Source organism: Leuciscus leuciscus (assembly GCF_965113295.1).
Source record: "Leuciscus leuciscus genome assembly, chromosome: 21".
NCBI lineage: Eukaryota > Metazoa > Chordata > Actinopteri > Cypriniformes > Leuciscidae > Leuciscus > Leuciscus leuciscus.
Genome location: NC_138745.1, coordinates 7,273,918 through 7,301,215, shown reverse-complemented (window position 1 = coordinate 7,301,215; position 27,298 = coordinate 7,273,918). Strand labels below are relative to the sequence as shown.

General features: G+C 36.2%; 3 protein-coding genes across 3 annotated transcripts in view; 1 reads left to right on the top strand and 2 right to left on the bottom strand.

Moving 5' to 3' along the window:
- sgms1b (sphingomyelin synthase 1b) overlaps positions 1-12,852 on the bottom strand; it is a 33,535-nt gene extending 20,683 nt beyond the window's left edge. The window contains exon 1 of the mRNA XM_082151552.1: positions 12,581-12,852. The gene's annotated coding sequence lies outside the window, so the exon portion shown is untranslated. The remainder of the gene's footprint in view (positions 1-12,580) is intronic.
- A 1,033-nt stretch (positions 12,853-13,885) lies between these two features.
- aarsd1 (alanyl-tRNA synthetase domain containing 1) lies at positions 13,886-22,898 on the top strand. The gene is made up of 13 exons (XM_082151551.1): positions 13,886-14,037; positions 14,350-14,478; positions 14,594-14,753; positions 15,674-15,731; positions 15,819-15,975; positions 17,941-18,057; positions 18,196-18,326; positions 18,405-18,471; positions 18,552-18,643; positions 19,429-19,483; positions 19,594-19,688; positions 21,510-21,677; positions 21,906-22,898. Exons 1-12 carry the CDS (start codon positions 13,999-14,001, stop codon positions 21,646-21,648), a joined length of 1,239 nt encoding a protein of 412 aa, XP_082007677.1. The 5' UTR covers positions 13,886-13,998; the 3' UTR covers positions 21,649-21,677; positions 21,906-22,898.
- A 1,300-nt stretch (positions 22,899-24,198) lies between these two features.
- On the bottom strand, positions 24,199-27,298 carry g6pc1a.2 (glucose-6-phosphatase catalytic subunit 1a, tandem duplicate 2). The gene is made up of 5 exons (XM_082151561.1): positions 27,032-27,298; positions 26,847-26,956; positions 26,637-26,745; positions 26,407-26,522; positions 24,199-25,534 (listed from the first exon to the last, which is right to left on the bottom strand). The coding sequence occupies exons 1-5, from the start codon at positions 27,259-27,261 to the stop codon at positions 25,032-25,034; spliced, it is 1,068 nt and encodes a 355-aa protein (XP_082007687.1). The 5' UTR covers positions 27,262-27,298; the 3' UTR covers positions 24,199-25,031.

Below are 27,298 nucleotides of genomic sequence, written 5' to 3'. Positions count from 1 at the left end.
ATAATTGTTGAGGCGCGACCTGTTTTCATTACTCTACAAAACTTTTGATAATTACTGCACAGTATGTCCCTGGAGCTGACCGCTCCACCGTTCTATCACATAACCAATTAAACTTCATCTTTAGCTAACTAGTGTAGAAGTGTAGTTGAAGAGAGAAGGATTTTTTTTAAAGGTCCCATTGCATGAAAATTTCACTTTATGAGGTTTTTTAACCTTAATATGAGTTTCCCTAGCCTGCCTATGGTCCCCCAGTGGCTAGATGTTTTGATGGGTGTAAACCAAGCCCTGTAGCCTGGTTAAAACCAGACCCTTCTCAGTTGAAACTGAGTGTAGGGTCTGGCGAAGCTATGTAGACAAATCATTTCCAAAGGGGCGTCACCAACCGACGTAGCTCAAATTCCTCTGGGCGCAATTGGATAGTCATAAAACCGGAGATGACGTATGCTTCGAGTGTTGTTCTTTGCTCCGGTTTTAACGAAAACGGTAAGTTTAAATCGCTCAAAACAGACGCGATAACTGATTCGTTTATATACTGTCTATGATTCGAACGAGTGATGTTCCACGGCGGCATCCATCTTTGTAATGAAATCTCCTTCAGTGTCGCTGCGCTGTCGTCATCATGTAAATCCCTCCCCAAACGTTTCTGATTGGTGCCGCGATTTCGGCGGCACAGAAATTAGTTTGAATGGGCTCTTCTCCAGACTATCCTGGAGAGAGAATTAAAATTCGCCGGTAGTAGTCTGGGTTTTCCCAGGCTATACAAGCCCTGGGTATTTTTCAAAAAATGAAAGCTCAAACGCGCAAATCTAGAAATCTTCCCCTTATGTCGTCATAAGGGGAAAGGTTACCTCCCCTTTCTCTTCTTTGCCCACAAGAATTTGGCCCGCCCATGAGAAAATGAGCTGCGCGAGCGCGATATTGTTTTTTCCTGGAGAGACGTCATGGCTTGCAAACGAGCGAAGCATGGCAGTTGCTCAGTGTTTGGATGTACAAATGAACACAAAAGTATTTTTTTAGTTCCTTCATCCGAGCCTCTGAAGAACCAGTGGGTTATGTGAGTTTCTGATGTGTAATTTTTCAAGTTCAGACAGATAATCTTTCTCTCAAAGTCGTTCAATACTGTTTATGCATCAGTAAAACAAAAGCCAGTGACTAAACGATCAACTTCACGTCGTTTCTCTTAGTAGGATGAAAATAATCTTACTTAAACTGTGATTAATATATATACACAGAAAGCGATCAAAGAACAATCCCTTTCCAATCGCCCAAGCTGTCAATCACACAGCGCGAGTTTATCTGGACACTTGCCAAAACTCGTTATGAAATCAATGACTGTTACACTGCACAACAAAGCTCTTACTGTACTTACCTCATGTTTGCATTGGTGAAATCATTAGTGAGAGTGCAGAAACTGCGTTGCAATGATAAGATCTTCATTCACGCGATCAACAGGCTGTCGTCTGCTCAATGCTCATCACTGCAACCTTTTATGTGATGGGAATAGATCTAAATACTTAAAAAACTTCCCACGGTTCGTTAATAATAATAATAATAATATATTTATTTTGTATGGCGCCTTTAAAAGTAGCTTTCTCAAAGCGCTTTACAGACAAGCATAACAGCAGAGGAATAACACAATGTAAATACAAAAAATAAACACATAAAATTAAGATCATGTAAAAGCAATTGTAAAATATAATGTTTTAAGAAGAGATTTAAAAGTCACTAATGTGTTTGCTTCCCTGATGTCGGCAGGGAGAGAATTCCAGAGCTTAGGAGCATAGACAGAAAATGCTCGGTCACCCCACGTATGAAGCCGTGTCTTCGGAACAACCAAGAGACCACTCTGAGAGGAGCGCAGATTGCGACGTGGTGTGTAAGGGATTAATAAGCCAGTCAAATACTGAGGTGCCAGATTGTGCAGAGATTTATAGGCCAGCATAAGGATTTTAAAATCAATACGGCACCTAACAGGTAGCCAGTGCAGGGACTCCAAGACCGGGGTTATATGGTCCCTGGCCCTGACCCCAGACAGTACTCTAGCAGCTGAATTTTGAAGATATTGCAATTTATCCAGTGATGATTTAGATACCCCAGCTAGAAGACCATTACAGTAGTCAATGCGCGAAAAGACAAAAGAGTTTATCAACTTGTCAGCTACCAAAAAGGACAGCATAGGACGTAGCCGGGCTATATTTCTGAGGTGATAAAATGATGTCTTAACTGTATTAAGCTAATCCCGATAGCTGTAATAGTACAAACGTATAATAGCTGTAATAGTAAAAGTTTTCGAGAGAGTTCCACATGTAATGCGAGATATTTCATATGCAAGTATGTCAGCCAATCACAGCAGTGGGTGTTTACACTGAAGTCTCACAGCAGACACACCCCTTCAAACAGAGCGTTCAAATCAGAGGCTAAAATCAGGCTTTTGATCTAAAAAACATACTAACATTATAAGGGCACCCCAGGAAACAATTCTAAAATAATAAAATAATCCATGGAATGGGACCTTTAAGGGGCAAGAGAAAGAGAATTTTACTTGCCCGACTGGACAAGTAGCCTGATTAAAACGTCAATAGAATGCGAGAATGACTCTGGTTTTATTATATTTAGTGTAAGTGGCGATAATGGTGGATAATGTATAATTTACTGACGGTAACAAGGTTGTGCTGTTGAGGCTCGCACAGCCTCTAGAGGAGAAATCGAAACAAATGAGCGCAGCACACAAAAAAGAAAAACTTTATTTGAAAGAGGTAATCTTTCAAAATGTGGAGTTTTAAAAATTTTAACAATTTTAATTTGACCAAGAGTTGTTTTCCTGAATACCATTATGATTGAAAATGTGACACTGATTTCACACAACAGTACAATTAACAGTTACAATAAAGTCACTTACATTTTAGACGCAATTGTTCCAAACAAAGACTATCGCGCATCTCACAGCAACTCTCAACCGTGTTTTCATTACTGAATGATTCAGCATTTGAACAAATCGGTTGAGTCAAAGATTCAACGACTCTGGCGGCACGTATCGTAACGATGAAAGTATCGTTATTTCCACACAAAAAAAATTGTATATTCAAAATATATTTAAAACAATCTCATAACATTGTTTAATGCAGTTATAATTTTTCAGTGTAAATTATTTCATTTAATTGGTAAGAGCCCTATAATGTCTTATTATTCTAACTGAATTTATTGGTTAAATTAAAAAATGTAAAATGAAACATGAAGTACAGCCTACACTTAATAAGATTAGGGGGTAAAATGCTCTTTATAAAAGGTAAAAAAAAAATGCCCTTGGGGTAAATATCACAAATATGCAGATAAAATGCAGATGTCATTTACTCCCCCGCATTTCGTTCCAAACTCAAATGACTGTATTTGAATATTTCCAATAATCTGTTGATTAAGTTCACAAAACTAGTCTGAAATGGTTAATGAGTAGGACGACTCATTGATAGGGATCTCAGCTCACTGGAGGCGGCAGTTGTTTTGGTGAATACCGATTTAATTTTTGATCTGTTTCTCACACAAATCTATAACATCAGAAGGCATGACCTATATTGTGTTTAAGTCCTATGGACAACTTTTATGATACTTTCACAGTTCTTTTTTTTTTGTCCCACACATTGTAACATTTTTTTTAGATATATATATATATATATATCTTTTTTTTTTTTTTTTTTTTTACAGTGCAGAAGAAATTCATACAGGTTTGGAATGACATGAAGCAGTCTAAATGATTGAACAAATAAAAAATGTTGCTTGAAATATTTGTTTACGTCTTGTTTCATAAATTTCTCTAATGGGTTTCAGTGCGAAGTTTTATGAGGTTGTCTAATCTATTCAATAACAACACCAAAAAAGCATTGATGATTCATGCAATTTGACTGAATTGCAAAAAGAAATACTTGAGGTCTATGTGGGATACATTTTTCAATCCCGATCACACAAAATTCTGTCCCGCCCACTCCTCCTAAAATGAGTTAAATTTCGTCCCACTCCGGCTTGCAAAATCCCGCAGGTAGGGATCTATGCAGATTATTCAGTGCTGGCAAATGCTTGTTCATTCATATAATGGCCCCATAATTTAATATTGTGAAATGGCTGAATATGCTGTCTTTGTTATGCAATATATCACCCAACCCAACTCAAAACAGATTTCAAAATCTACAAAAACTGGGATGTAAAAGGTCAGTCAACTGCTCAACTCTAAAACTACGGGTCAGAATAAGATGGCCAACAACCCTGCTGATGGGGAAGAACAGGCCACAATAGATCCATTGAGTCTCTCAATCACTCTCTGTCTTCTTCTAAACTCCTCGACACACACATTCCATAAGCTGAAACTTCATTAGCATTACCAGCACGGCTTGAATTCACACTAACAAACAACACAAGCATAAATTTAAGCAGTTCAAAAAGTCAGATGTCAAAGTGGAAAGAGCTTCTTTCATATAGATACATTTCTGAGTCTGCACGCTTGCCTTTACTGACTAAATGTAACAGAGCAGTGAATCAGTCAGAATAAGGCTTTTGATACAAGTAATGCGCATGCACGCACACACACACACTTCATTATGTGTAACTACAAGTTTTTGCTCCCACCCTGCATTGGTTTGAAAAATGTAATACTTTAAAAAATAATTACTGAGGAAACTGCAATGTCTATCCATTTTGATGGTTTTCTAGTCTAATCTTAACATGAACAAGGGGGATTTTTCCATTTTCCAAGCGCTGGTGTAAGGTTTCAAGATTGGACCTCATTCATTCGATAAAAGTGTTTGGAGAGAGACAGTGTCTGCCCTTTCAGACACTGAGAGACCCTTTATCACATGTCCAGGGAACAAAAATCATTTCACCATATATAGATAATAGATATATTGTATATAATATACAAACCCATTTCCAGAAAAGTTGGGACATTTTGTAAAATAAAATAAAATAAAATAAAATAAAATAAAATAAAATAAAATAAAATAAAATAAAATAAAATAAAATAAAATAAAATAAAATAATGACAGTAATTTTATTTTATTTCACTCTAGCTATCAGTGCCCAAGGGCCCCAAAGAGTCTTAATCCGCCACTGACTAACTAAAGTTGAAAAAGTGAAAAAGCATAAATTAATTAAGGCAACTAACTGATAACATATTCTTGATTGTGTTGTATAAAGAAAACGGGTATTTTGTTATCTTTTAGAACTGTATTTTTGAATGGGGAAAATAGTTTGGCTATACTTCTCGCAAAACAGCCTCAAACACCAACATGAAAAAGAATCGTGATAAGAACGATGATAGTGGTCCTGCCTGAAAGAATTTGTGATCTGATATATTTGCCATATTTCCCAACCCTGCTTTGAAGTTGATTCTTTTTTTACCGCATGTTGTGTGCTGAACTGAAAATATGTTGAAAATAATCAATTCATCAACACAATATTTTGCAATACAGGCTTTTATGAGGCAACAAACAAATTAAATATTCATCAAAATATGAATTGATTGAAAGCTCTATGTGTAGCTGATGTTGCAGCCTGGCTTAAGCACTGCTCATGCATGAGGTCTGAAACAGGCCTTATTTCACTTTTAAATATTCTAATTCGATTGAACTCCATGAAAAAATGTGCGCTGGTTTCTCTCCGCGTTCTGCGCTGGTGTGCGAGTCTCATCGACAATAAACGCAAGCCAAACGCAAACTCTTATCAGCCCTATCCACCGCATTTACATTGTAATTAATAGTGGATACTTTTCATGCCAGCAGCCATATCACCCTGTAGCCCAAGACTGGTTGCCCACTGAAGCTAAGCAGGGCTGAGCCTGGTTAGTACCTGGATGGGAGACCTCCTGGGAAAAACCAGGTTGCTGCTGGAAGAGGTGTTAGTGAGGCCAGTAGGGGGTGCTCACCCTGTGGTCTGTGTGGGTCCTAACGCCCCAGTGTAGTGACGGGGACACTATACTGTCAGAGAGCACCGTCCTTCGGATGAGACGTAAAACCGAGGCCCTGACTCTCTGTGGTCATTAAAAATCCCATGGCATTTCTCGTAAAGAGTAGGGGTGTAACCCCGGTGTCCTGGCCACATTCCACCTATTGGCCCTTAACAATCATGGCCTCCTAATAATCCCCTTCCATTGAATTGGCTCCATCACTCTCTCTCCTCTCTCCACCTATAGCTGGTGTGTGGTGAGCGCACTGGCGCCGTTGTACTGTGGCTGCCGTCGCATCATCCAAGTGGATGCTACACACTGGTGGTGGTTGAGGAGAGATCCCCTGATATGATTGTAAAGCGCTTTGGGTGTACAGTAGTACATATAAAAGCGCTATATAAATACCTCATTCATTCATTCATTCATGCGCTTCCGTGTCCAAGTGTCTGCTATCAGACCCGTTGAAGTGCAGTTTCTGTTCATGTGTGCTATGTGTGTTAACCCTATATAGCCTACATACAGTTAGGGTGATATTACATGACTTAAAATGTGATATTGTCCGCACACCTCTTGCGTTTCGTTTGGTCACACCACAAAGTGTCACTGTGGCCTCAAAGCTTCAGCACTGCCACTCTGTGCTCAATTGCTGATGTAAAACACACCCCCTCATTAGCATACGGACAAATAAATGTATAAATAAATAAATGTATAAATAAATAAATGTATAAATAAATAAATGTGGAAATAAATAAATGTATAAATAAATAAATAAATAAATGTGTGGAAGAAATACAATTATAAATAAGGAAATAAAAGTATAAATACTCATTTATTTGTGCTTTTTTACATTTCTTTGTATATTTATTTATGTATTTATTTATGTATTTTTGCTTTTTTTACATTTCTTTGTATATTTATTTACGTATTTATTTATTTATAATAAAGTCAGCTTTGGCATTCCATACAAAACATTATTTTGTTCATCCTTCAAAGATTACCCCCATTTATAAAACTAAAAGTTTCTAGATGTAGGGGGAAAAAAACACTTATTTAAAAATAAAAAAGACATTAATTTCCACTCTCAAATATTAATTTTTTTAATCGTTTTGCTTTTGAATTATTTCGACATAATGAATAAAATTGCTGCCCTCAAATATTAACCTGGAGCCTTGCAAACTTAAAATAAAACTAAAATAAAATAAACCTGTGTTTATAACTAGGCTACTACAATAATACATTTAATTTTTTATAAGGAGCAGTTTTTGTTTTATATGCTGGTAAGAAGACACCCCAGAAGATGGGTCAAGTATAGCTCCATCATTGTTCAAAATAAAAAAATATCATACTTTATGATGTTAGTAATACAAAAAATTGTAATAAAAAAAAAATAAAAAAAATAAAGGGAATTTCTCTGGCATTTCTTTCTTTTTGCTGTATCGAAAACGTACCGAACCGTACCGAACCGTGTCACCACTGTATCGTATTGAACGGAACCGTGGATTTTGTGAACCGTTACACCCCTAGTAAATTGCACAAGCTTATTTTGTCTATTGTTGTATCGAAAGATCTGAAAAAACAGAAAAAAAAAAACATACATTCATCCACCTATAGACCCTCCCCTCAAAGACATCAGGAGGACAAAAGAGACGAGTACAATACCAGGTGTGAACGGGTATGTGTCTCCCTCGTTTACTGTGATCCGTTTGACCAAAACGCATCAGGTGTAAACAGGGCCTTAGTTTTAATGATATTCAAATCAATAATGAGTCTAAGAACTCCATTATTGATTGGAATGAGCACAGTTTTATTTTAAAGAGGACCTATTATGCTTTTTTACATTTTCAACTTTCATTAGTGTGTAATGTTGCTGTTTGAGCATGAAAAAGGTCTGCAAAGTAACAAAGTACAAAGTCACTCTCTGTAATCACTATTTCTGAACTCCCTGAAACACCTCGGGTTTACTTCTGGGAATGACCACATCACAATATTTATCATTTAAATAATTCCTGCCCAAGGCCTGCTTGAGATGTAGTGTGGCTGAAACTCACAGTTACGGTAAGAGCTGTGACATTTCCGAAACAAGTTTGAAGTGGTCGACCAATCACAACACACTAGTCTAGCCGACCAATCAGAGCACACTGAGCTTTTCGGTAGGAGGAGCTTCATAGAGGCATTGGCTGAATCCAAAATCGCCCCCTAAAACCCTCATTCACTATTCCCTATGTTAGTCCACTAATACTGTTCACTTGAAGGAGTGAATGAATAGAAGTGAGCGAATTCGGACAGCCGTTGAGTGTTCATCAGTTGTACACTCGTTATTGCGGTGCAATGTGGGATTGAATAAGTGCACTTGCTGTCCCCTCAAATAACGCCATATTTGAGGGTATTCATTTCATATTTCGGATTCAGCCATGAACTGAAAAGAGCATTACTGACAGACTGGGAAGAGTGGTGCTGCAATGTAAAATATATTGTGTTAAAAATTCAAGCATGAAAACCTATTCTAGTAGACCCCAAAAACAAATCCAAGATTTGTAAAAGGGCATAACATGGCTTCTTCAATTAAAATAAAATGGTGAACTTTTTTTTTTTTTTGTAACATAATTAGGGGGGTCAGTTATAAGGGGCTTCTATCAAAGTAAAAGAATTGTATGGGATCACAATCACAAAGTAGAACCCACATTTGTTAACTTAACTGTCATCCCTATTTGTTTACATGTTCACTGACGTTTAACAAAATGGTTTAAAAAATATATATAATTAAGGTCAGTAAAGAGGAAATCAGGAGACTCTCAGATAAGTGAAGAACCAGGAAGACAGACCAGTCCCAGGTGGTATTTATCACATCAACACAATGTTTGGCTCCACTCTCATAGAAGGAAGCAAGAGTAAAACAAAAGGAAAATTTGCTTGTAATGGGAAACTATAAAGCTATATACTTTGTTTGGTTAAACATTCTCACTGACATCTAATGATTTTTCCCTCTATTACAGTTTCAAGATAACCGTTCTAAAAATGACTGTAAACCACAAAGTAGAGTTAGCCTATTGATCTGGCTGAGGAATTTCCTAAGTATGCACACATTACTACAATACAGATTTTCTTATTATCTGAATTCTAAACACTTGTTTGTTAAGCAAATGCTCGTCAGCTGTGAATCTTGTGGTTTTCCACACAACTAAATTAAAACTTTGAATGTATCAGGCTTAGTTTTAAATCATTTTTATTGTTAAATTATTGATATTATAACATCTAAAATTTGCATTGTATATCCAGTCTGCCACTGGTCAGTCAAAAAGATAGTCCCACCCCCAACCCCAGACCATTGGTTAAGTCCATACTGCTGTGACAGGCACAAAGCATTGCACTGTTAGGAGAAATCAACCTGCAAATTTCTAGAATAGGAGAAAAATTATTTAGGATTATCAACTTTAACAAAATGTTATATTCCTCTAAAACAATTATCACCACAATAGAATAAATACAATAGTAATTTTGATTTATTTGTCTGATAATTACACTGGATGAATAAATAAAATTACAAAGTAACTAATTCACACACTGAAAATAATATGAACTATAGGATTTACTTGCATAAAGCTAGGAAACAGGAAATAGATCCGTGAAAATGACTAAAAACGCTGTATTCTGCTGCCAGGCCAGTAGTTGGCGATGTGACAGTAATGAAACACTTTGCGTCTATAGACTGAATATGTATTAAGCATGCGCATGACATCACCATTTTCAAATATTCACGTTTCTGTAGTTTATATGGAGACGATAATGGTATTGTTTTCAAAAACTTTTCAGGCCCCCATAACCCAGATGTCATGTAAATTAACAACAAAAACGCATAAAAAGTTTTCCGTTTTCAGTTGAAAACGATGTTGTGTAAATGGCCCCTGAAATAATCTTTTGATTTATTTACAGCGTCTTTCAATATCATTTTTACAGTGCATACTGTAAAGTGGAATTCTGTAACACACACAGACACATCAGTGTGTCAGCGGCAAACTATCCGCAGACACTCGACAGCACTATGCTTTCCACAGTAAAAGTCTATATTAGGAGCACGTGTCTCCATGCAGTGTCTCATATTTTCCATAAACAGCCTAGAGCTCTTGTGACTTACCAAAGAGAGACCACACGGGAAACAAATACACCAGCATGTGAGCCTGAGGTGAAGAGCCACAAACTAATTTATCATTAAAGTGCATGGATACATCTAAACCATTTTTGATAAGGATCATCATTAGTAACCATTCAGAATCAGATTTAAACTTGAGGTCAGATCATTTGTCTTGAATGTCCCTCTTCTAAACTTAGTGTAATGCTTTCAGCTTAATGCAAAGTTTAACAACTTTAAGCAGAGAAAACATTACATTTCATGTGCAAACTGCACATTTTCATATTTCAGTCAAGTCTCTTTAGCTGAAGCTTCAGGGACTGAAGCCCAGCTGCTGGCCTTGTGTTTCCAGGGACTTCCAGAGCACACACACCTGAGAGACATCCAATTACCCAGAGATCACCACCGACTCCAGTCTTCCCACTAATAAATGTCTCCTGCTTAATCCTAATTACATTTAGTCATTAGTCATCCGAGAACGCCTGCACTGAAACCATCTAGACAAATGCTGCATTATGTCAACCTACAAAACCTGAAACACCTCTTTCTTCCCTGAAGCATATGGTTTCCAAAATATTCCAGTAAACAATCACGCAGCTAAATAAAGTTATCAAAGATAAATGCAGTAAATTACGTGATGCTCAGCCCAGACCTATCAAGTTATAAAAAAAATTTTTAAATGCATCGACCATTTAAAATGTCTAGTGCATGCTTATTTTTACATTCTCATGATTATCTGGTAACACTCTACATTAGGGTTTCGTTTAGTAACTAGGGGTGTAACGATACCCTCATGTCACGATTCGATGCATATCACGATACTAAACTCACGACACGATATTATTGCGATACTCCAAGACAAATGGTAAAAGATGAACAAAAAATGTACTGTTGATTAAAATGCTAAATTTGATATTACATTGTGGGTGTAAATAAATGGTCTTGGACTTGGTGCTGGTAACCCAATGCACAGGACAATGGAGACACAAGAATAAAAGGATGATTCTGAAGCTGAAAATACAGAATTATTTGAGACAAATATGCTTGCACTCTGTCACTGACTAGATATATTTAAAATAATGTAGGCCACTTTTACTGGTAACATAAGACAATTGGCATTATCAGGACAATATTCCCCCATGGCATTATTATACATTATATTCAATATATATATATATATATATATATATATATATATATATATATATATATATATATATATATATATATATATAATGTAGTACTGACACTAAAATTCTGTAAACTTGCATTTTTTTCTCACACAGTAGTTGTCATTTTGGGCGAACTTTCCACGATACATATTGTTGCATTTTTGTATTGCGAATCGATATATTGTGACATGATATGCTGTATTGTTACACCCCTATTTTTAACTTTAACTAATACCATTTAATAAATTAACAAAAATAATTTTTGTAATAATTTTTTTACATCATTTATTAATCTAGGTTAATGTTATTTTATAAAGGCACTATTGTTCAGTTAATTCATGTTTGTTAATAATACATTAACAAATATTTATGAAAAAAATATTTAAAAAGTATTTTTCTTTGTTCATTTCTAATACTGAATGTATGCAGTTAACGAACTGAACCTCATTGTAAACTTTTACCGACTAGCTGTGCCGATTATCAAGCACTGAAAATAATTTCGAATAAAACCAAAAATTTTATATATCATAAATAAACGTAATGGTAGGCTATGATGCATAGACTCACTTGTAACATTTAAAACGATTTCTTTGGACAAAATAGTAGTTATTGAATCTAAATATTGGCCACAATATTATCAATTTCAACAAATCTGTGCATTCATACTTCTACAGTAAACTTTTAAGTATGCTACTTTTTTAAAATCATTTTAGAGTCATTAAATCAGATTTTGGGTTGAAAATGTAATAAAAACTTACAAAAACAACTGAAACCAATATGAAAACAATTGCATTCACATTACGGAGATCTACATTACAGGGTTCATGGTAAGACGATGACTTTTCCAGGCCAGGAGAAATCACAATTCCCTTACAGATTTTCCATCTACAATAGCAATGCATAGCAACCTGTAGCCAAGGCCTTACATTTCCAACAGCTTTTGCTGTCAGAGTCCCTTTAGTCTTTTTAAGTACCTCAAAAATAAAAAAAAATAAAGAAGTAGTTAAATGCTAGGCTAACATTGGCATCATGAGAAAGATTACAACCTTTCGAGATCACAATATCATCCTGCCACTATTTGATAATAGCTACAACAACATAAATCAAAGATTTCCCCGTTGTACATACATGATGAATTCGCAATAGAGGAACAACAACAACAACATTAACCCAGCAGCTCTAGCATTTCATCAGGGCAAACGCAACGGAGCGTTCAGGTCCGCAGAAAGTTGCGAAGAGCAACAGATGAAACATTATAACCGCAAAGACGTTCGAATGTTCCAGTTCAGGCTGTTACATTCAAACGTGCTCGGGGAATACAGTGAATAGATTGTAATGCAGTCGGAAACCTACCATGAAATCTCATCTTCACAAACCCACAGGATGCGTGTGCTTTGAGATTCATCAGGGGTAAGTCACTGTGAACGTCTTGAAGAGATCCGCTACTCTAGACAGCTCGAGCTCGCTCGCTCGCTCACTCACTCACTCACTCCACGCATGTGTGTTGGGAGTTGCATAGAAAAATCAATTGATGAAGTGTATTGAATTATTGGTAAAAGAGGCACGTAGGTCTCCGAAAGAGTTTTCTAGGATTTGTGATCACTGACATCCCTGAAGGCGGGGCAAGACCTCATGTGTTAGGGTGGGTGTGGGTGTGGGGGCAAAAATGATGAGAATGAGAAAATCGAAGTCGTGCCATATTAATTTCACAGTTAATGGGCTGTTGTCTGCTGTTGAATGCAATTATTGATTGTTTTGTTGATTGTTGAGACAATTACTGTCATAGGCCGTGCCCTTAAGTGACTTATTACTTAATTCTTACTGCATATAGATAATATTCCATAAAATGTAGGATATTATAATAATATCAAATACACATGGCAAGCATATACAACACAAGTATTGACGTAGTAGTAGGCCTACAGTGGATAGTATGACGTTCATATGCGCCGCATTTAAAACACTCAGAATTATTTTCATTATATACTTTTTAGATTATGTGTCATTTGTGGTCAATTGCGCCACCTACTGGTCAAGAATGTGAGTGGGCCTCTCACACAAATTAGACAAATAGTGCATTGTGCATATAAGTTTCTTGACATCTGTCAAATTAAGTGCCATTTGATAATTATTTATCTATGTAAATATTCTACATTTACTAGTTTAAGAAATAATTAATAAATAAATAATTAAGTAGGGGCCATATATTTACCCCCCGGAATTGATTTTTAGGGGAATTTTGATCTCTTCAGATTGCCACTTTTTTTTTTCTTAAATCAAACACACGATACTTTCCAGTTGTGGCAAATTGTTAATAATTTATTAAATTAATTATTTATGCATTTATCTTTACATCACAAAAATATTGAAGTAGCTTTAAGGCAAAATGTTTTTTGGTATAAGATTACGTTACATGATTTATGTACGTTACATGATTTACAGAAATAAATAAACAACATGGGAAAAAGTTTAAAAAGATGTTTGATCAAGATACTTTTATTTTGAAAACAGTGACTGTGGGCAAAATGTCTTACATTGATACATGATTATCTATCTATCTATAATCTATATATATATATATATATATATATATGTATGTATGTATGTATGTATATCTATTATATACAGAAAGAAATAAACTACATGGGAAAAAAAGAAATAAAAAGAATGGTTACTCAAGATACTTTTATTTTGAAAATTGGCTGTGTGTGAGCTTTCTGTGGCGACAATAGTGGCGAAGTTTTCACTTGTGCTTTCGTTTGCTGAAATAAATGGCTTTTCAGTGTCAGAGGGACAGTTATTTGCTGGAGGTATGCGGCTTTTTCCGATTTTAAGACATTTGTTGTGCTAGAGCAGTGTATGAAAAGCATTAAGTTACCTGAATGTGTGAACACAGTGTTTTTTAATGACAGCGCATGTCTATCAGTGACAGCTGCAGAGATTGTACTTCTCTCTGCATACAGTTCATGTATAATTATTACACATGTTGATTTGATATTAATCAAGAGTGTTTGTTTAATATTGTGTAAAAATGCATTTCTCACTTCAGGAATATTTAGGTCAGCTAACTTACATTCAAACCAAAAAGTCAATGTCCTTTTTTGTTCACTTGCCTTTTACAGTTTGACACGTCTGTCGTGTCTTGCGTGCCTGCAGAATTAAAACTAGAGAATAATGGGAAAAAAGAAAAGCTGAAGGGTTTTAATGTGAATCTGAAAGACACTATTCTGTTTCCAGAGGGTGGAGGACAGGTAAGTTCTCTTTCTCTAATGGCATGCAATGCTGGTGACTAGACACAATCCCCAAATATATATATTTTTATAGTATGAACTTGATTTGAGATTGATGTCTTTTCATCATCCCCAGCCTGATGATCATGGGACGGTCGGAGGTGTCCCAGTCCTGCGTGTGGTGAGACAGGGTCCAGAGGCTGTGCATTTCATCAGCTCTGCCCTGGAGGAGGGTCAGGAGGTCCACATCAAACTGGACTGGGAGCGACGGTTTGATCACATGCAGCAGCATTCGGGTGAGGAAGGAAGGAATGTGTTTGGGAGAACCAAAACCTGACATATGAAATAAAATAATAGTGGAAAAGATTATTGAACAGTTTATTTAGACAAAATATAAACTTTAAAAAATAAATTGCTAGCTTTTATGGGTCATATACTATGATGTAGGAGAAAATAAAGCTCATATGAAGCTTGAAGAGGGAAAAAACACCTCAGTTGTATTCAGATGTCCAAATTGAGCAAAATATGCAATTTGGTGCAGTTGCTAATATTCATATGGTGAAATTCTGGTAGCTTGTAATATAGCAATAGCAGACTACTTGCATAAAATGCATGTCAAATTTAAATATAAGTTGTAACTCTGTCTCCCAATAATACAGTATGTCTTAGTAAGATGATATTTAAATACTTTTATGATAATAGTTGTATGATCAAACCTCTGTAGTTTTCATTGTGGAAGCAAAATATATAATGCAATGCAATAAATTATGATTGAGCGATACAAATAAAAGTATTGCACTCTGAAAATAAAATAAAATAACATAAAAGTTCCTCAGTAGCCTGATAGATCATATTTGATACTCACATTTCAACATGATTTTTCTAAAAGATTATGTATGGATAATCAAGGAAACACAACTGGCTTCAGTCCAGTGAATATTACTAAAAATATAAAAGGTATTCTTACAGTTATATTCACAATTTCACAACAAAACAACACATGTACCATGATCTAACAGGGGGATGTTTTTTTTAATATTATACTAAAAGACCTTTAACATGCTAAAAAAAGTATAAAATCATTAGATTGTACAATCATGTAGATAATTTAGAGGCCTAAGAAATGTGTGTGTCAAATATGATACAGTAGAATTTATAGAATTAAATAAAGCTCAAACTGATTTTATCTCATACATGTTGTCTTTATTCTTTAAAGGTCAGCACTTGATCACAGCTTTAGCTGAGACGATGTTTGGATACAAAACTACCTCTTGGTAAGAGCTTTAGTAGGATCTATTAAATGACTCTAAAATAAATTTGATTATCAAATGTTAAAGCATGCTGGTTATGAAATGATACAGGGAGTTGGGACGTCAGCGGAGCAGCATAGAGCTGGACACTGCCTCGGTGAAGCCCGGAGAAATGGACGCTTTGGAGGCTGCTGTGAATGAGAAAATTCGTGCACACATTCCAGTCACTGTCAACCTTCTGTCCATTGATGATCCAGCTGTGGAGAAGGCATGTGTGCATCTTCACAAATATACTTTTAGTCTTTATTAGAAATCTCAAATACTACATTTACCAAAGCAGGTACGTAAGAATACAAGTCAAATCTAATCTAAGTTCTAGTGCCCAAAGTCATGTGTGTATATATATAGAATGTATATAGAGAATATAGAATGACTGAATTATCTTCAGTATTTAAGTGACTCATTTTCAGTAATTCAATGCAGTAATGATGAAAAGATTAACATAGATATAACACAACATATCATACACACTGCCTGCCCCCAAAAAATTCACTCTTTGGATTTAAACAGGCAAATGCTTAAAGGGATGGTTTAATCAAACAGATCTCGGTCCCCATTGACTACCATAGTATATATTTTTTCCTACTATGGAAGTCAATGGGGACCGAGATCTGTTTGATTAAAACATTCTTCCAAATATCTTCCTTTGTGTTCAGCAGAACAAAGAAACTCATACAGGTTTGGAACAACTTGAGGGTGAGTAAATGATGACAGAATTTTCATTTTTGGGTGAACTATCCCTTTAAGAGTCAATAGGCGCATTTCCATTACAGATTTTTTTTATTTTCTCTCTAAATTTCGACAAAAAACTATTGCAAAATGACATTAACCAATGTTATGTGACTAAAACTTCATTTTTTCCTCTCGCGATAAGATAAATCATTCCAAAAACCATGGCAACGGACGTTGGTAGGTTTATGTACTATATCCCAGCCACTGCATTAGCCATTATTATTAATCGAAGGAGATGTATGTGTGTTTCCAAGCATTAATGGTAAGGAACGACCCTTACTTGTGAGCGGCACATATGAGGTGTTTCTGGGTATTTCTCCCTCATATCTGCTTCGAGGTCTTGATTGTGGCATTTATTTGAGGTTTAGAATCCATTATTCATGTATTTCTTTTGTCTTTTATGAATTTAATAAAGAACTCTGTCTCGTATTCTGTCCAAACACACCGCATCATCTACGTCAGGTGACCCGTAAATGCGCAAAAACTGAGTTTTGCGAAATATTTCTTTTTCGAATTGCCTGAAAAACCACCTCATGCGAGCGTAAAAACTTTTTTGCGATAAATGGGAGTATTTGCTAAATTGACGAGTTTCCATTGGGCGTATTTTCAATTCGCAATTTCAATTTGCGCAATTTGAAGGGTATTGGAAACGCGGCTAATGATTGGATCTTTATTGCAGTGATTATTATGTTTTTTAGCATGTTATATGTTTGGCAACAGTTCTTCTAACCCTAATTGATGGAGTGTGTTGCTTTTCATTTCTTAAACAACCGTGTAGGAAGACACATCATGGCCATATTTCAGGATGACAATGTCAAGATTCATCAGGCTCAAACTGTGAAAGAATGGTTAGGAAGGAACTTGAAGAATCATTTTCACACATGAGTCCAGATCTTAAACTCACTGAAAGTCTTTGGGATGTTCTGAGGAGACTTTATAGAGTGCTGGACTCTTGCAGTGTCAATACAAGATCTTCACCAAAAATTGATGTACCCCTTGATAGAAATAAATGTTGTGATGTTATTTCCATCGAGAGGTGCATCAGTTTGTATGGCCATGATGTGTCTTCCTACATGGTTGTTTAAGAAATGAAAAGCTACACACTCCATCAATTAGGGTTAGAAAAACTGTTGCCAAACATATAACATGGTAGAAACATAATAATCACTGCAGTAATGATCCAATCATTGACTCTTAAGTATTTGCCTATTTAAATCCAAAAAGTGACTTCTTTTTTTGGCCAGGCAGTGTATTATATGTCATATTCAAAACTTAAAAATATAATATGCACTGTCGTTCGAAAGTTTGGTTTTTTTACGATTTTTTATATTTTTGAAAGAAGTCTCTCATGACTTCTCTCATGAAAAAACCAGCATCTATTTGAATTAGAAACCTTTCATAACATTATAAATGTCACATTTGATTAACTTTTTTTTAACAGGTAAGAAGCCGTGGTCTTCCTGACGACCATGCTGGGCCAATCAGGATCATTGACATTGAGGGCGTAGATGCCAACATGTGCTGTGGGACTCATGTGTCCAACCTCAGTCACCTACAGGTCAGTCCCTCTGTCCTTGTCTAGCACAATTTAGGTCATCTGATCTCCCAACTTAACCTGTCAACCATTGTCTTAGTATATTATTCAGTGATGTTCTGCTGTTTAATCACTCAAAATTTGTGTTTACATGCTCATTAGATTATAAAGATTTTGGGGACCGAAAAAGGGAAGAAGAACAAAACCAACTTGATTTTCATAGCAGGCAACAGAGTGCTAAAGTATGCTGAGAAGAGTTACAACATTGAAAAATCTCTGACCGTCCTCCTCAAGTGAGTTATTCTCCTTTGAATCAGGTGACCTGTCTGCTTCTCCTCGACAAACTAACGTTTGTTCGTGTGATCTATTAGGACAGGGGCTGATGAGCATGTTGATGCCGTGGACAAGATACAAAAGACGGTCAAACGTCTTCAGAAGGTAAGCTACTGTAGAACAAGTCAACAATGATTAATTTTTCACTTTAACAATTATTAATCATTACCCTGTTCCTGTGACAGAGTAATCTTACTATCCTGAGGGATATGGCTGTTCTGATAGCGCAGAACTTCAAAAACAAAACGGACAGAGGAAACTTCTTCAGCTTACACAAGTGCGTGCTTAACTTCTCCTGTTAAAGTCTTATATCTGAGTGAAACAGCTTCTCGAACAAGATCAAATGTAGGGCTTGATGTTGTCCATCGGATATGATTTGGATCAATGGTTGGTTGTGATTTGCTATTGGACGATTGTGTTCCTAGTCCCTGCTAGGAAGTTATTTTGATTAAAGATTACAAGGATATATTAATTTTAAATCATATCGTATATAATTAAAATGCAATATTAAATAATTGATCAATTTCAGGGTATGTTTACACGACAACGATGTACTAAAAACAGAAACATTTTTCCTTTGTGTTTTTCACGTACAGACGACAACTTTGTCAAAACAATCCCGTTCACAAGGATCCACGAAAATGACTAAAAACGCTGTATTCTGCTGCCAGGCCAGTAGTTGGCGATGTCACTTTGTAAAGAAACACTACGTGCATATAAACTGAATGTCATCACTTTCTCAAATTCACATTTTTGTAGTTTACATGGAGACAATAATGGTATCGTTTTCAAAAACTTGGGTTTTCAGGCCCCCAAAACACCGTTGTCATGTAAATGATTTTCCAAAACGCATAAAAAGATTTCCGTTTTAGTTGAAACCTGAGTCTTTAGAGGTTTATGAGGGAATAAAATCAGCAAGAAATGCCGTTCTCAACCCATTCTACTTCCATGACCTGATGTAATTCCAGATAAAACAAGATATTCAACATTAAAATATTATGGCAACATTGAAAAGCTTAGTCCATTTATCAACTTTTCTGCCTTTTGGTGATATTTTCACAGCAAAGATGGTGATAATGAGTTCATGAACATCATCGCAAATGAAATTGGATTTCAGGTGAACCACATCTTTTATCCCTGGGATAGAATGTATGTGCAGAGTTATTCACAGATGCCCATTCTGGAGATTGACACGTAGTTTGCTCTCTCATTGCTGTGCTTGTGTAGGACACAGTGATCTTCCTGACCGTGGGTGAGGAGAAGGGTGCAGGATTGTTCCTGCTCGCAGGGCCTGAGAATATCGTCACTGAAGTGGGACCTCGGTAAGACCAATACTCATTTAAGTCTTTTCGTACTGGCAATTTTTTTTAACCCTGTTAAAGGGATAGTTCACCCAAAATTTTTAATTCTGTCAATAATTACTCACCCACATGTCGTTACAAACCCATAAGACTTTTGTTCAACTTCGGAACACAAATGAAAATCTTTTTGATGAAATCTGAGAGATTTCTGTCCCTCCATTGACAGTTATGCAACTACCACTTTGATGCTTCAAAAAGTTCATAAAGAGATCGTAAAACTAATCCATATGATTCAAGTGGTTTAGTCCAAATTTTCTAAAGAGAATCGATCGCTTTATATGATGAACAGATTGAATTTCGGCTTTTATTCACATATATAAACATTCATCAACTCACACACCAGTTGTGGTAAACAGAAGCTCAAGCATGTTCGCTTCACGTGCGAGAGCCAATGAGGTTCATTCTCGTGTAACGCAGCACGTTTGAGCTTCAGCAAGAACCAATGAGGTTTGTTCTTGAGTGTCAAGTAGGTTCGGTTGAGCTTCTGTTTATGTTCGCTGATCAATGGAGGGACAGAAATCTCTCAGATTTCATCAAAAAGATCTTCATTTGTGTTTCAAAGATGAACGAAAGTCTTACGGGTTTGGAACAACATGAGGGTGAGTAATTAATGACAGAATTTTCATTTTTTTTGGCATATGAAATAATACTCGGAAAAATTTTTTTTTTTCTAAAATGGAACAATTTATTGAACAATTTTTTTCTAAAATGTTTTGCTGATGTGTTTTTGTTGAGCATCATATTTGATGCATCAGGCTTCATATACTGTGATATTGTGAGAATATGGAGCTTACACGAGGAGGAAAAAATATCAAATTTATGCATTTGCTGATATTTACAGTTTATGGCAAAAACGTAAGAGTATTTAACAGTATAACAGACTACTTGAATAAAATGCATATAAATATCAGTCGTCACTTTATATCTCCCAGTAATATGTTATTAAGATGATATTAAAGTGCTTAGTTTTATGACCAAAGCTATTTAGTTTTTATTGTGAAAGCAAAACATATAATGCAATGCAATACAAAGATAATTGCAAGATGAAAAAATAAATGTTCCTCAAAAGCCTAAATCATATTTGATGCATACATTTTTGCGTGATTAAAAAAAAAAATTATGTATGGATAATCAAGTAAGTTGCTTCAGTCCAGTAAGTGTTCATCTTGAAATATTACTAACAATTTAAAAATGATTCTTATGTTTACAGTATAAATCAGTAAAGAGTTCACAGCAAAAAGACATGTGTACCACGATTATTCTAAAAGGCCGTTTACTTTTACGTTTGCTAAAAAGTATAAACTATCAGTCAGACAACAGAAGGCATGTAGTCGATTGTGTACAACAGGGTTTTCTGCAAAATTTGATCATGTTAATCATTTAGATGCCTTAGAAAAAGTGGCAACTTAATCTGGCCAAGGACCCGCCCACTCGTGACTACCATATCTTAAATACTTGATGCCACAATAATAGAAAAGAATTCAAATTACAGTCACTGTAAGCAGTTGTGCTTGAAACATGCACCTCATTTACAGACAAAACTCAGCGGGAACAAAAAATAATCAGCATTTACCATTCTTCTGTCTTATTTACTGTCTACAACTTTTGTTGCTTCTGCTAATATCCCTTAGCTTTAGAAGGATTTACACTGCCTGTCAAGAGAATGATCCTGTAATAAATCAAAGTGAATTGTTGCACGCAGAATTATGTTGTGTAGTGATGCTTCCAGTAGGTGCCACTCTTCTGAATGAAATGCTCCCCTGTTGGTGTCATGATGTGTAGAGTGTCAGAGCTGCTGCAGGGTAAAGGAGCTGGAAAGGCTGGACGTTACCAGGGTAAAGCCAACAGTCTGGTGAAGAGGGCAGAGGCTGAGTCCTTATTGCGGGAGCATAGCAGCAAACTCACCGCAGGAGAGGAGTAAAACAACGGCAGACACATGCTGACATACAGGTGCGTCGATGATGATCCAGACTGTCTACACTGAACATGTGCAGCAAGCGCATCAAAACTAGATAGTGTCGTGAGTTGCAAGGAAACTGTCGACATTGAAGCGCACAATGTGTCGCAAAACTTTAGTTGATAGATGCACTACATAAGTGTCACAGTCACATTCAGTTTGTTTTACGTTCTTGGACTTTCTGTTTTGTTTACATTCGTCATGTGTGTTTCTTGTTCTAGTTTCCCGCCATGCATCAGTCACCATGGAGACCAACACCAATCATCACAGCTGTTCATCACTGACTCATCATCACTGTGTGTTTAAGTTCCTCATTGTGCTCACTTCAGTGTCCAGTAATGTTCATAACATTTTTACATGATGTCTCGCATGTTGGCTGTATGTTAAATAAACCTTGTGATGTATACTCATCATCTTAATCACTTTCTACTGTAAGTACACTTTCTACTGTAAGTAGCAAGTACTACTAGTAAGTAAAATGTAAGTCATTTATACATTTTTCCTGTCCAGCCATAGTGATTTATAAATGTTCATTATTTCTTTCTCCCCTCCCCCTTTTTGTTGGTTCATGTTGTGTGTGTTTTTTTGTCTCAGGCCTTCAAATGTAAATAATTTTATTAGAAATAATGATCTCATTCATAAAAGCCAGTATGTATAATGCATTATAAAAGTATTTATAATGTGTGTTATAATGCATTATCATTTTTCATAAATAATTGTAACCAAAGTTATAATGCATTACAATATTTGCAGATTCCTTGTTACATGTGAAACTGGTTGTTTGTCATGTGTTTTAATGCATTATATTTTCTAAAGGCGTAACATAAGTATTATAATGTATTATAACTCTGGTTATACTTATTCGTGAGATCATACAATGCATTAAAAAGTGTATTATATACAAGGCATAACTAATGCATTCAAATAGTTCTAACGTGTAACGTTTTTTCATGATTCTTAAATAACCCATGCAAGTTCAGTTTTTTATACTAATTGATTTTTGTTGAAATCAAATAGAAAACGAAATTATACTGTTAAGCTTACAGCTGATTTAGAGAGAGTGGAAATTGGAGTCCTACTGTATCTATGAGTTTTGTTTGTTTGCTTTGTTAATTTGAAGTAATGCACACCCTTCAGAAATCTCCATATTGCTCATGATTTGTTGATTATTTGTCAGCTGTTGGACTGGTTCTTAATAAAGATTGACAGAAAATCCTGAATTAAATGTATCTCATTTTATTGTGGGAAGGATATGAATAAGATATTGGGACAGAAGCTCTAATCTAAATACACTGCGTTAAATCAGCGGGCTGCATTCAATTATGTGCTATTCTTCAGAAGATGATATGATGACAACATTTTTATTTGTGTGTGAATTATCCCTTTAAAGTCACAAAATAGGGATGGGAAATCAGTGTGTACATTTAGGCCCTTACACCTGGTATTAAGATGCACTTTGATCGATCTGATCACAAGTGGATGACGCTAAATATGAGTGTAAATGGGGTCCAAAATGTTTTGAGCTTGTCCACTTTCAACCACGTAGTCGAAAACTAATTCGAGCGGATTGCTTTCGTATAGTGTGAACGCTCATGTGGCCAAATGTGTTCCAACAGCCACAAAAGACTGCCTACTTAACCATAAACATTATAGAAAGCCAGATGGGATTTAAACTTTGCTTGCTGAAGACCCAAGTTTGGTTTGAAGATGAAAAACATACCAAGCACAATGTTCTCTCACCATTCCTGATTTCTAACACACACTCACAGCGTTCGGCTGGTCTTGAGACTGTCAGAGCAGAAACAAAAGCTGCTGCTCTCCATATGTTTTCTGTCATCTTGGGTGTGTTCATATGTAAATTGCACGAGCTTATTTTGTCCATTAGATTGAAAGATCTGAAAAAAACCCATACAAACCATCCTCCCCTCGAAGAAATCAGGACAGAAGTGGTTGAAAGTGGACAGAAGAGATGGATTGTGTAAACGGGAATGTGTCTCCCTCGTCTACTTGTGATCCGATTAACCAAAACGCGTCTTAATACCAGGTTTAAACAGGGCCATAGTGCCAAACCGTTTCGGTCTTAGGGATTCCTTGTAGTTTTATTTTACAGGGCTAGTGATCAACAGAAGTAAAGCTGGTTGAAGACTGAAAATGTCTCACTCATATCCTGTACAACAAAACTTGTAATAATCTTCAAATGCATATAGTTGTTGAGGTAATGGCTGTACAGTGCATATCAAATGATGATGTTTTGTTGAAGATGATTTGGTTCATCGGATGGGTAGTTGATGTAAAATGCTTTTGTGTGCTTAAAATTGCATCTAAAACTCTTTTAACCTGTATTTTAAACTTTTTCCCAAGTAGCCTATTATGCAGCATGCCATTTTAATGACCTCATATTAATGACTACATATTAATGACTACATGAATTTGGCTTACTGAATTGCACACTTTGCCATACACATTATAGATTTCTTTTTTAAAATGTAAAAAAAAATGCAAGTGAATAGAAAATGTTTTCAGAGTTTTATTAAAAAAGACCTAAAGAATTTCAAAAAAATAGAATATTACAGAAAATACATCCAAAGAAGTACATATCTTAGATAGGACAAAATTTGTCATCCTATAGGCTATATACTTTAGTATATTTTATTATTTCAGTTCTCAAAAAAGAACTTACTTCTTTGTCAAATACCAGACCTTTTCATCTAGATCCAAAAGCACTAAGGGGACGTTTACACGACAACGATGTACTAAAAACTGAAACGTTTTTCCTTTGTGTTTTTTCACGTACAGACGGCAACGTTGTCAAAATGATCCCGTTCACATGGATCCGCGAAAATGATTAAAAACGCTGTATTCTGCTGCCAGGCCAGTAGTTGGCGATGTCACTTTTTTAAAGAAACACTACTCGTCAATAGACAGAACATGTAATAAGCATGCGAATGACATCACCGTTTTCACACATTTGTGTTTTTGTAGTTTACTTGGAGACGATAACAGTATCGTTTTCAGCCCCCAAAATGCGTTGTCGTGTAAATGAACGGCCAAAACGCATAAAAAGTTTCCATTTTTAGTTGAAAATGGTGTCGTGTAAACGGCCCCTAAGATATAAAATTAGAAATTCTAAAATTCACAATTCTTACACAACACATTATCATAAACAGTACAATATAGCAGTGTTTAACTTAAACTAGTGATCTGCATCCCTCGGTTAGAAAACACATTTCAAGTTGTTGATCAGTTAGTGTTCCTTCGACTGGTGGGATGAACTGGAAAATGTGCTAGTCTGAAATACTGTAAATAGTTGTGCAGTTGCTTACAGTCTTGTACAGTTCTTTCCCAGCTTAAAGCTGTTTCTTGCTTTGTAAACCGAGGGCTCCGGACACGCAGTACGGGATGATACTGACCGTGGCCAGGGGAACAGTGGCACTCTTGCAGAAAGACAGCAGGTAGAAGAGAACAGCCGTGTGTGTGGGAGGCTTGATGGAATCGAAGAGATGCAGAAGAAACAGAGAGGTGACGATGCAGGAGATCCTGACGCGAGCGCTGCTGCTCTTCTTGCTTTCCGTGTACAGTGGGGAGTGAAGGCCGAGTCCCAGCCCGAACAGGGTGCCCATGTTCCTCAACAGGCTGGCGAACGGTGTGCTGTCCAAATGGACCCAGGCTGGATTGACGCACCACTTCTGGGCTTTCTCAAGGGTCCAGAGCAGATCCACACCCAGAGCTTTCAGGAGCACGTACAAGCCCACCGCAAACGAGAGCAGGAACAGCGTGACGTTGAAGTAATGCTTTAGACTGGCACTGTAGATCCATTTCTGTCTGTTGAAAGCCTCCGCAACAATCATGCCTGCAAAAAACACAAATAAATAAGTTAAGACTACACATTTCTTTTGTGCTCCAGTGGCTCAACGGGTATATAACTTGTCAAAAGTATTTTAAAGTGTAATTTATTCCTGAATTTTCAGCATCATTACTCCAGTCTTCGTCACATTATCCTTCAGAAATCAATCTAATATGCCGATTTGCTGCTCAATATCAAATTTGATTGGTGCTCAATTATTATTAATAATAGTTCTGTTGAATAGTTTGTGAAAACCATGAGACATTTGTTCAGGATTCTTTGATGAATGGAAAGCTTACATTTGAAAGAGAAATAGTTTTTTAACATTATAAATGTCTTTACTGTCACTTTTCATCAATTTAATGTGTTATTGCTGAATAAACAGATTAATGTCTTTTCTTTAATCTTTCTTATCCCAAACTTTTGAATGGTAGTCTATCACAGGTTCCACAAAAATATTAAGCAACAAAAATTGTTTTTAACATTGATAATAATTAGAAATGTTTCACTAAATCAGCATATCAGAATGATTTCTGAAAGGTCATGTGGTAATGATGCTGAAAATTCAGCTTTGCATCACAGGAATAAATTTTTTTTTTTATATATATATATTAAAATAGAAAACAGTCATTTTAAATTGTAATAATATTTCACAATTTTCCTGTTTTTACTGCATTTTTTATCAAATAAATGCAGCTTTGATGAGTATAAGATACTTCTTTCCAAAACGTTTTTATTCCAAACTAGAAATGCCAAGGTCATGGGTTCAATTCACAGGAAAAGGGCAATCTGAAGCACTCAGATCAAAAAAACAAAACTATTTTTAAGTAGACAATTTCAAGTTTCATCGATTGATGATGGTTTTGTGAGATTCCTACCTGAAATAACGCCTGCGAAAACCTGATGGGGGAAATGAGCTGCGATGAAGACTCGAGAGAGACATACACAGACCTGGACCGTCCAGAAGAGTGTCCAAAGTGAACCACGCAAGTATCTGATAAAACCAAAAAAAAGATTACTTTTAAATGTACTGCAGAAGCAACAGTCTATTTTGAAACGAGCTTCTGATGATGCGAAAGTAACCTAATTATGCTAAAGATTGACTTACAGGCTCTTGGACGGTGATTTCTTCTCTTTGCTCAGCATTATGGCGAGGATGGAGGTGACCAATGCGTAGTAAACACCAGCGGCGCCCATAGCGTGACCAGATGGACTGCCTGCATCAAGAAGTAGAGAAGTGATCAAAGTGGTCTTTTGATGTATGATGAAACAGGTTTTAGGAGGACAAGTGTGGTACTTCTAGAAGAGGAAGACGCACCTGGGCCAGTCTCACAGGTCATGGGATACTGTTCAATATGTGGCACTGAGCTGTTGATGTAGTAGGAAGTCTCGTGGATCCACCAGTATGGACGTTCTCCAAACAGGATCCTTGAATAGATGAATCAACAGTCATTTTTTTTGTCAATTAATGATTTAATTTGACTGATTTTTGGCTTTGCTTACCATTTGAATACCAAATTGAGCCAATCTCCTATCACAGCCACCCAAATGAGCTTGATGCCGACTGATTCTTTCAGATGGAACCAGATGGGAAAGAAGATGAAGAAGGTGTTCCTCAGATCTGCCGCAAAGGAGACGAAAAGAAACCATCCTTGGGCGTCTTTGTAATGGGTCTGCAGGTATTGGGTGCTACTCACCCCGAACCCGTGCACTGTATCCATCACAGCATTCATGTTGTAGAGCTAGTCAAGAGTGATAGTCCTCCACCAC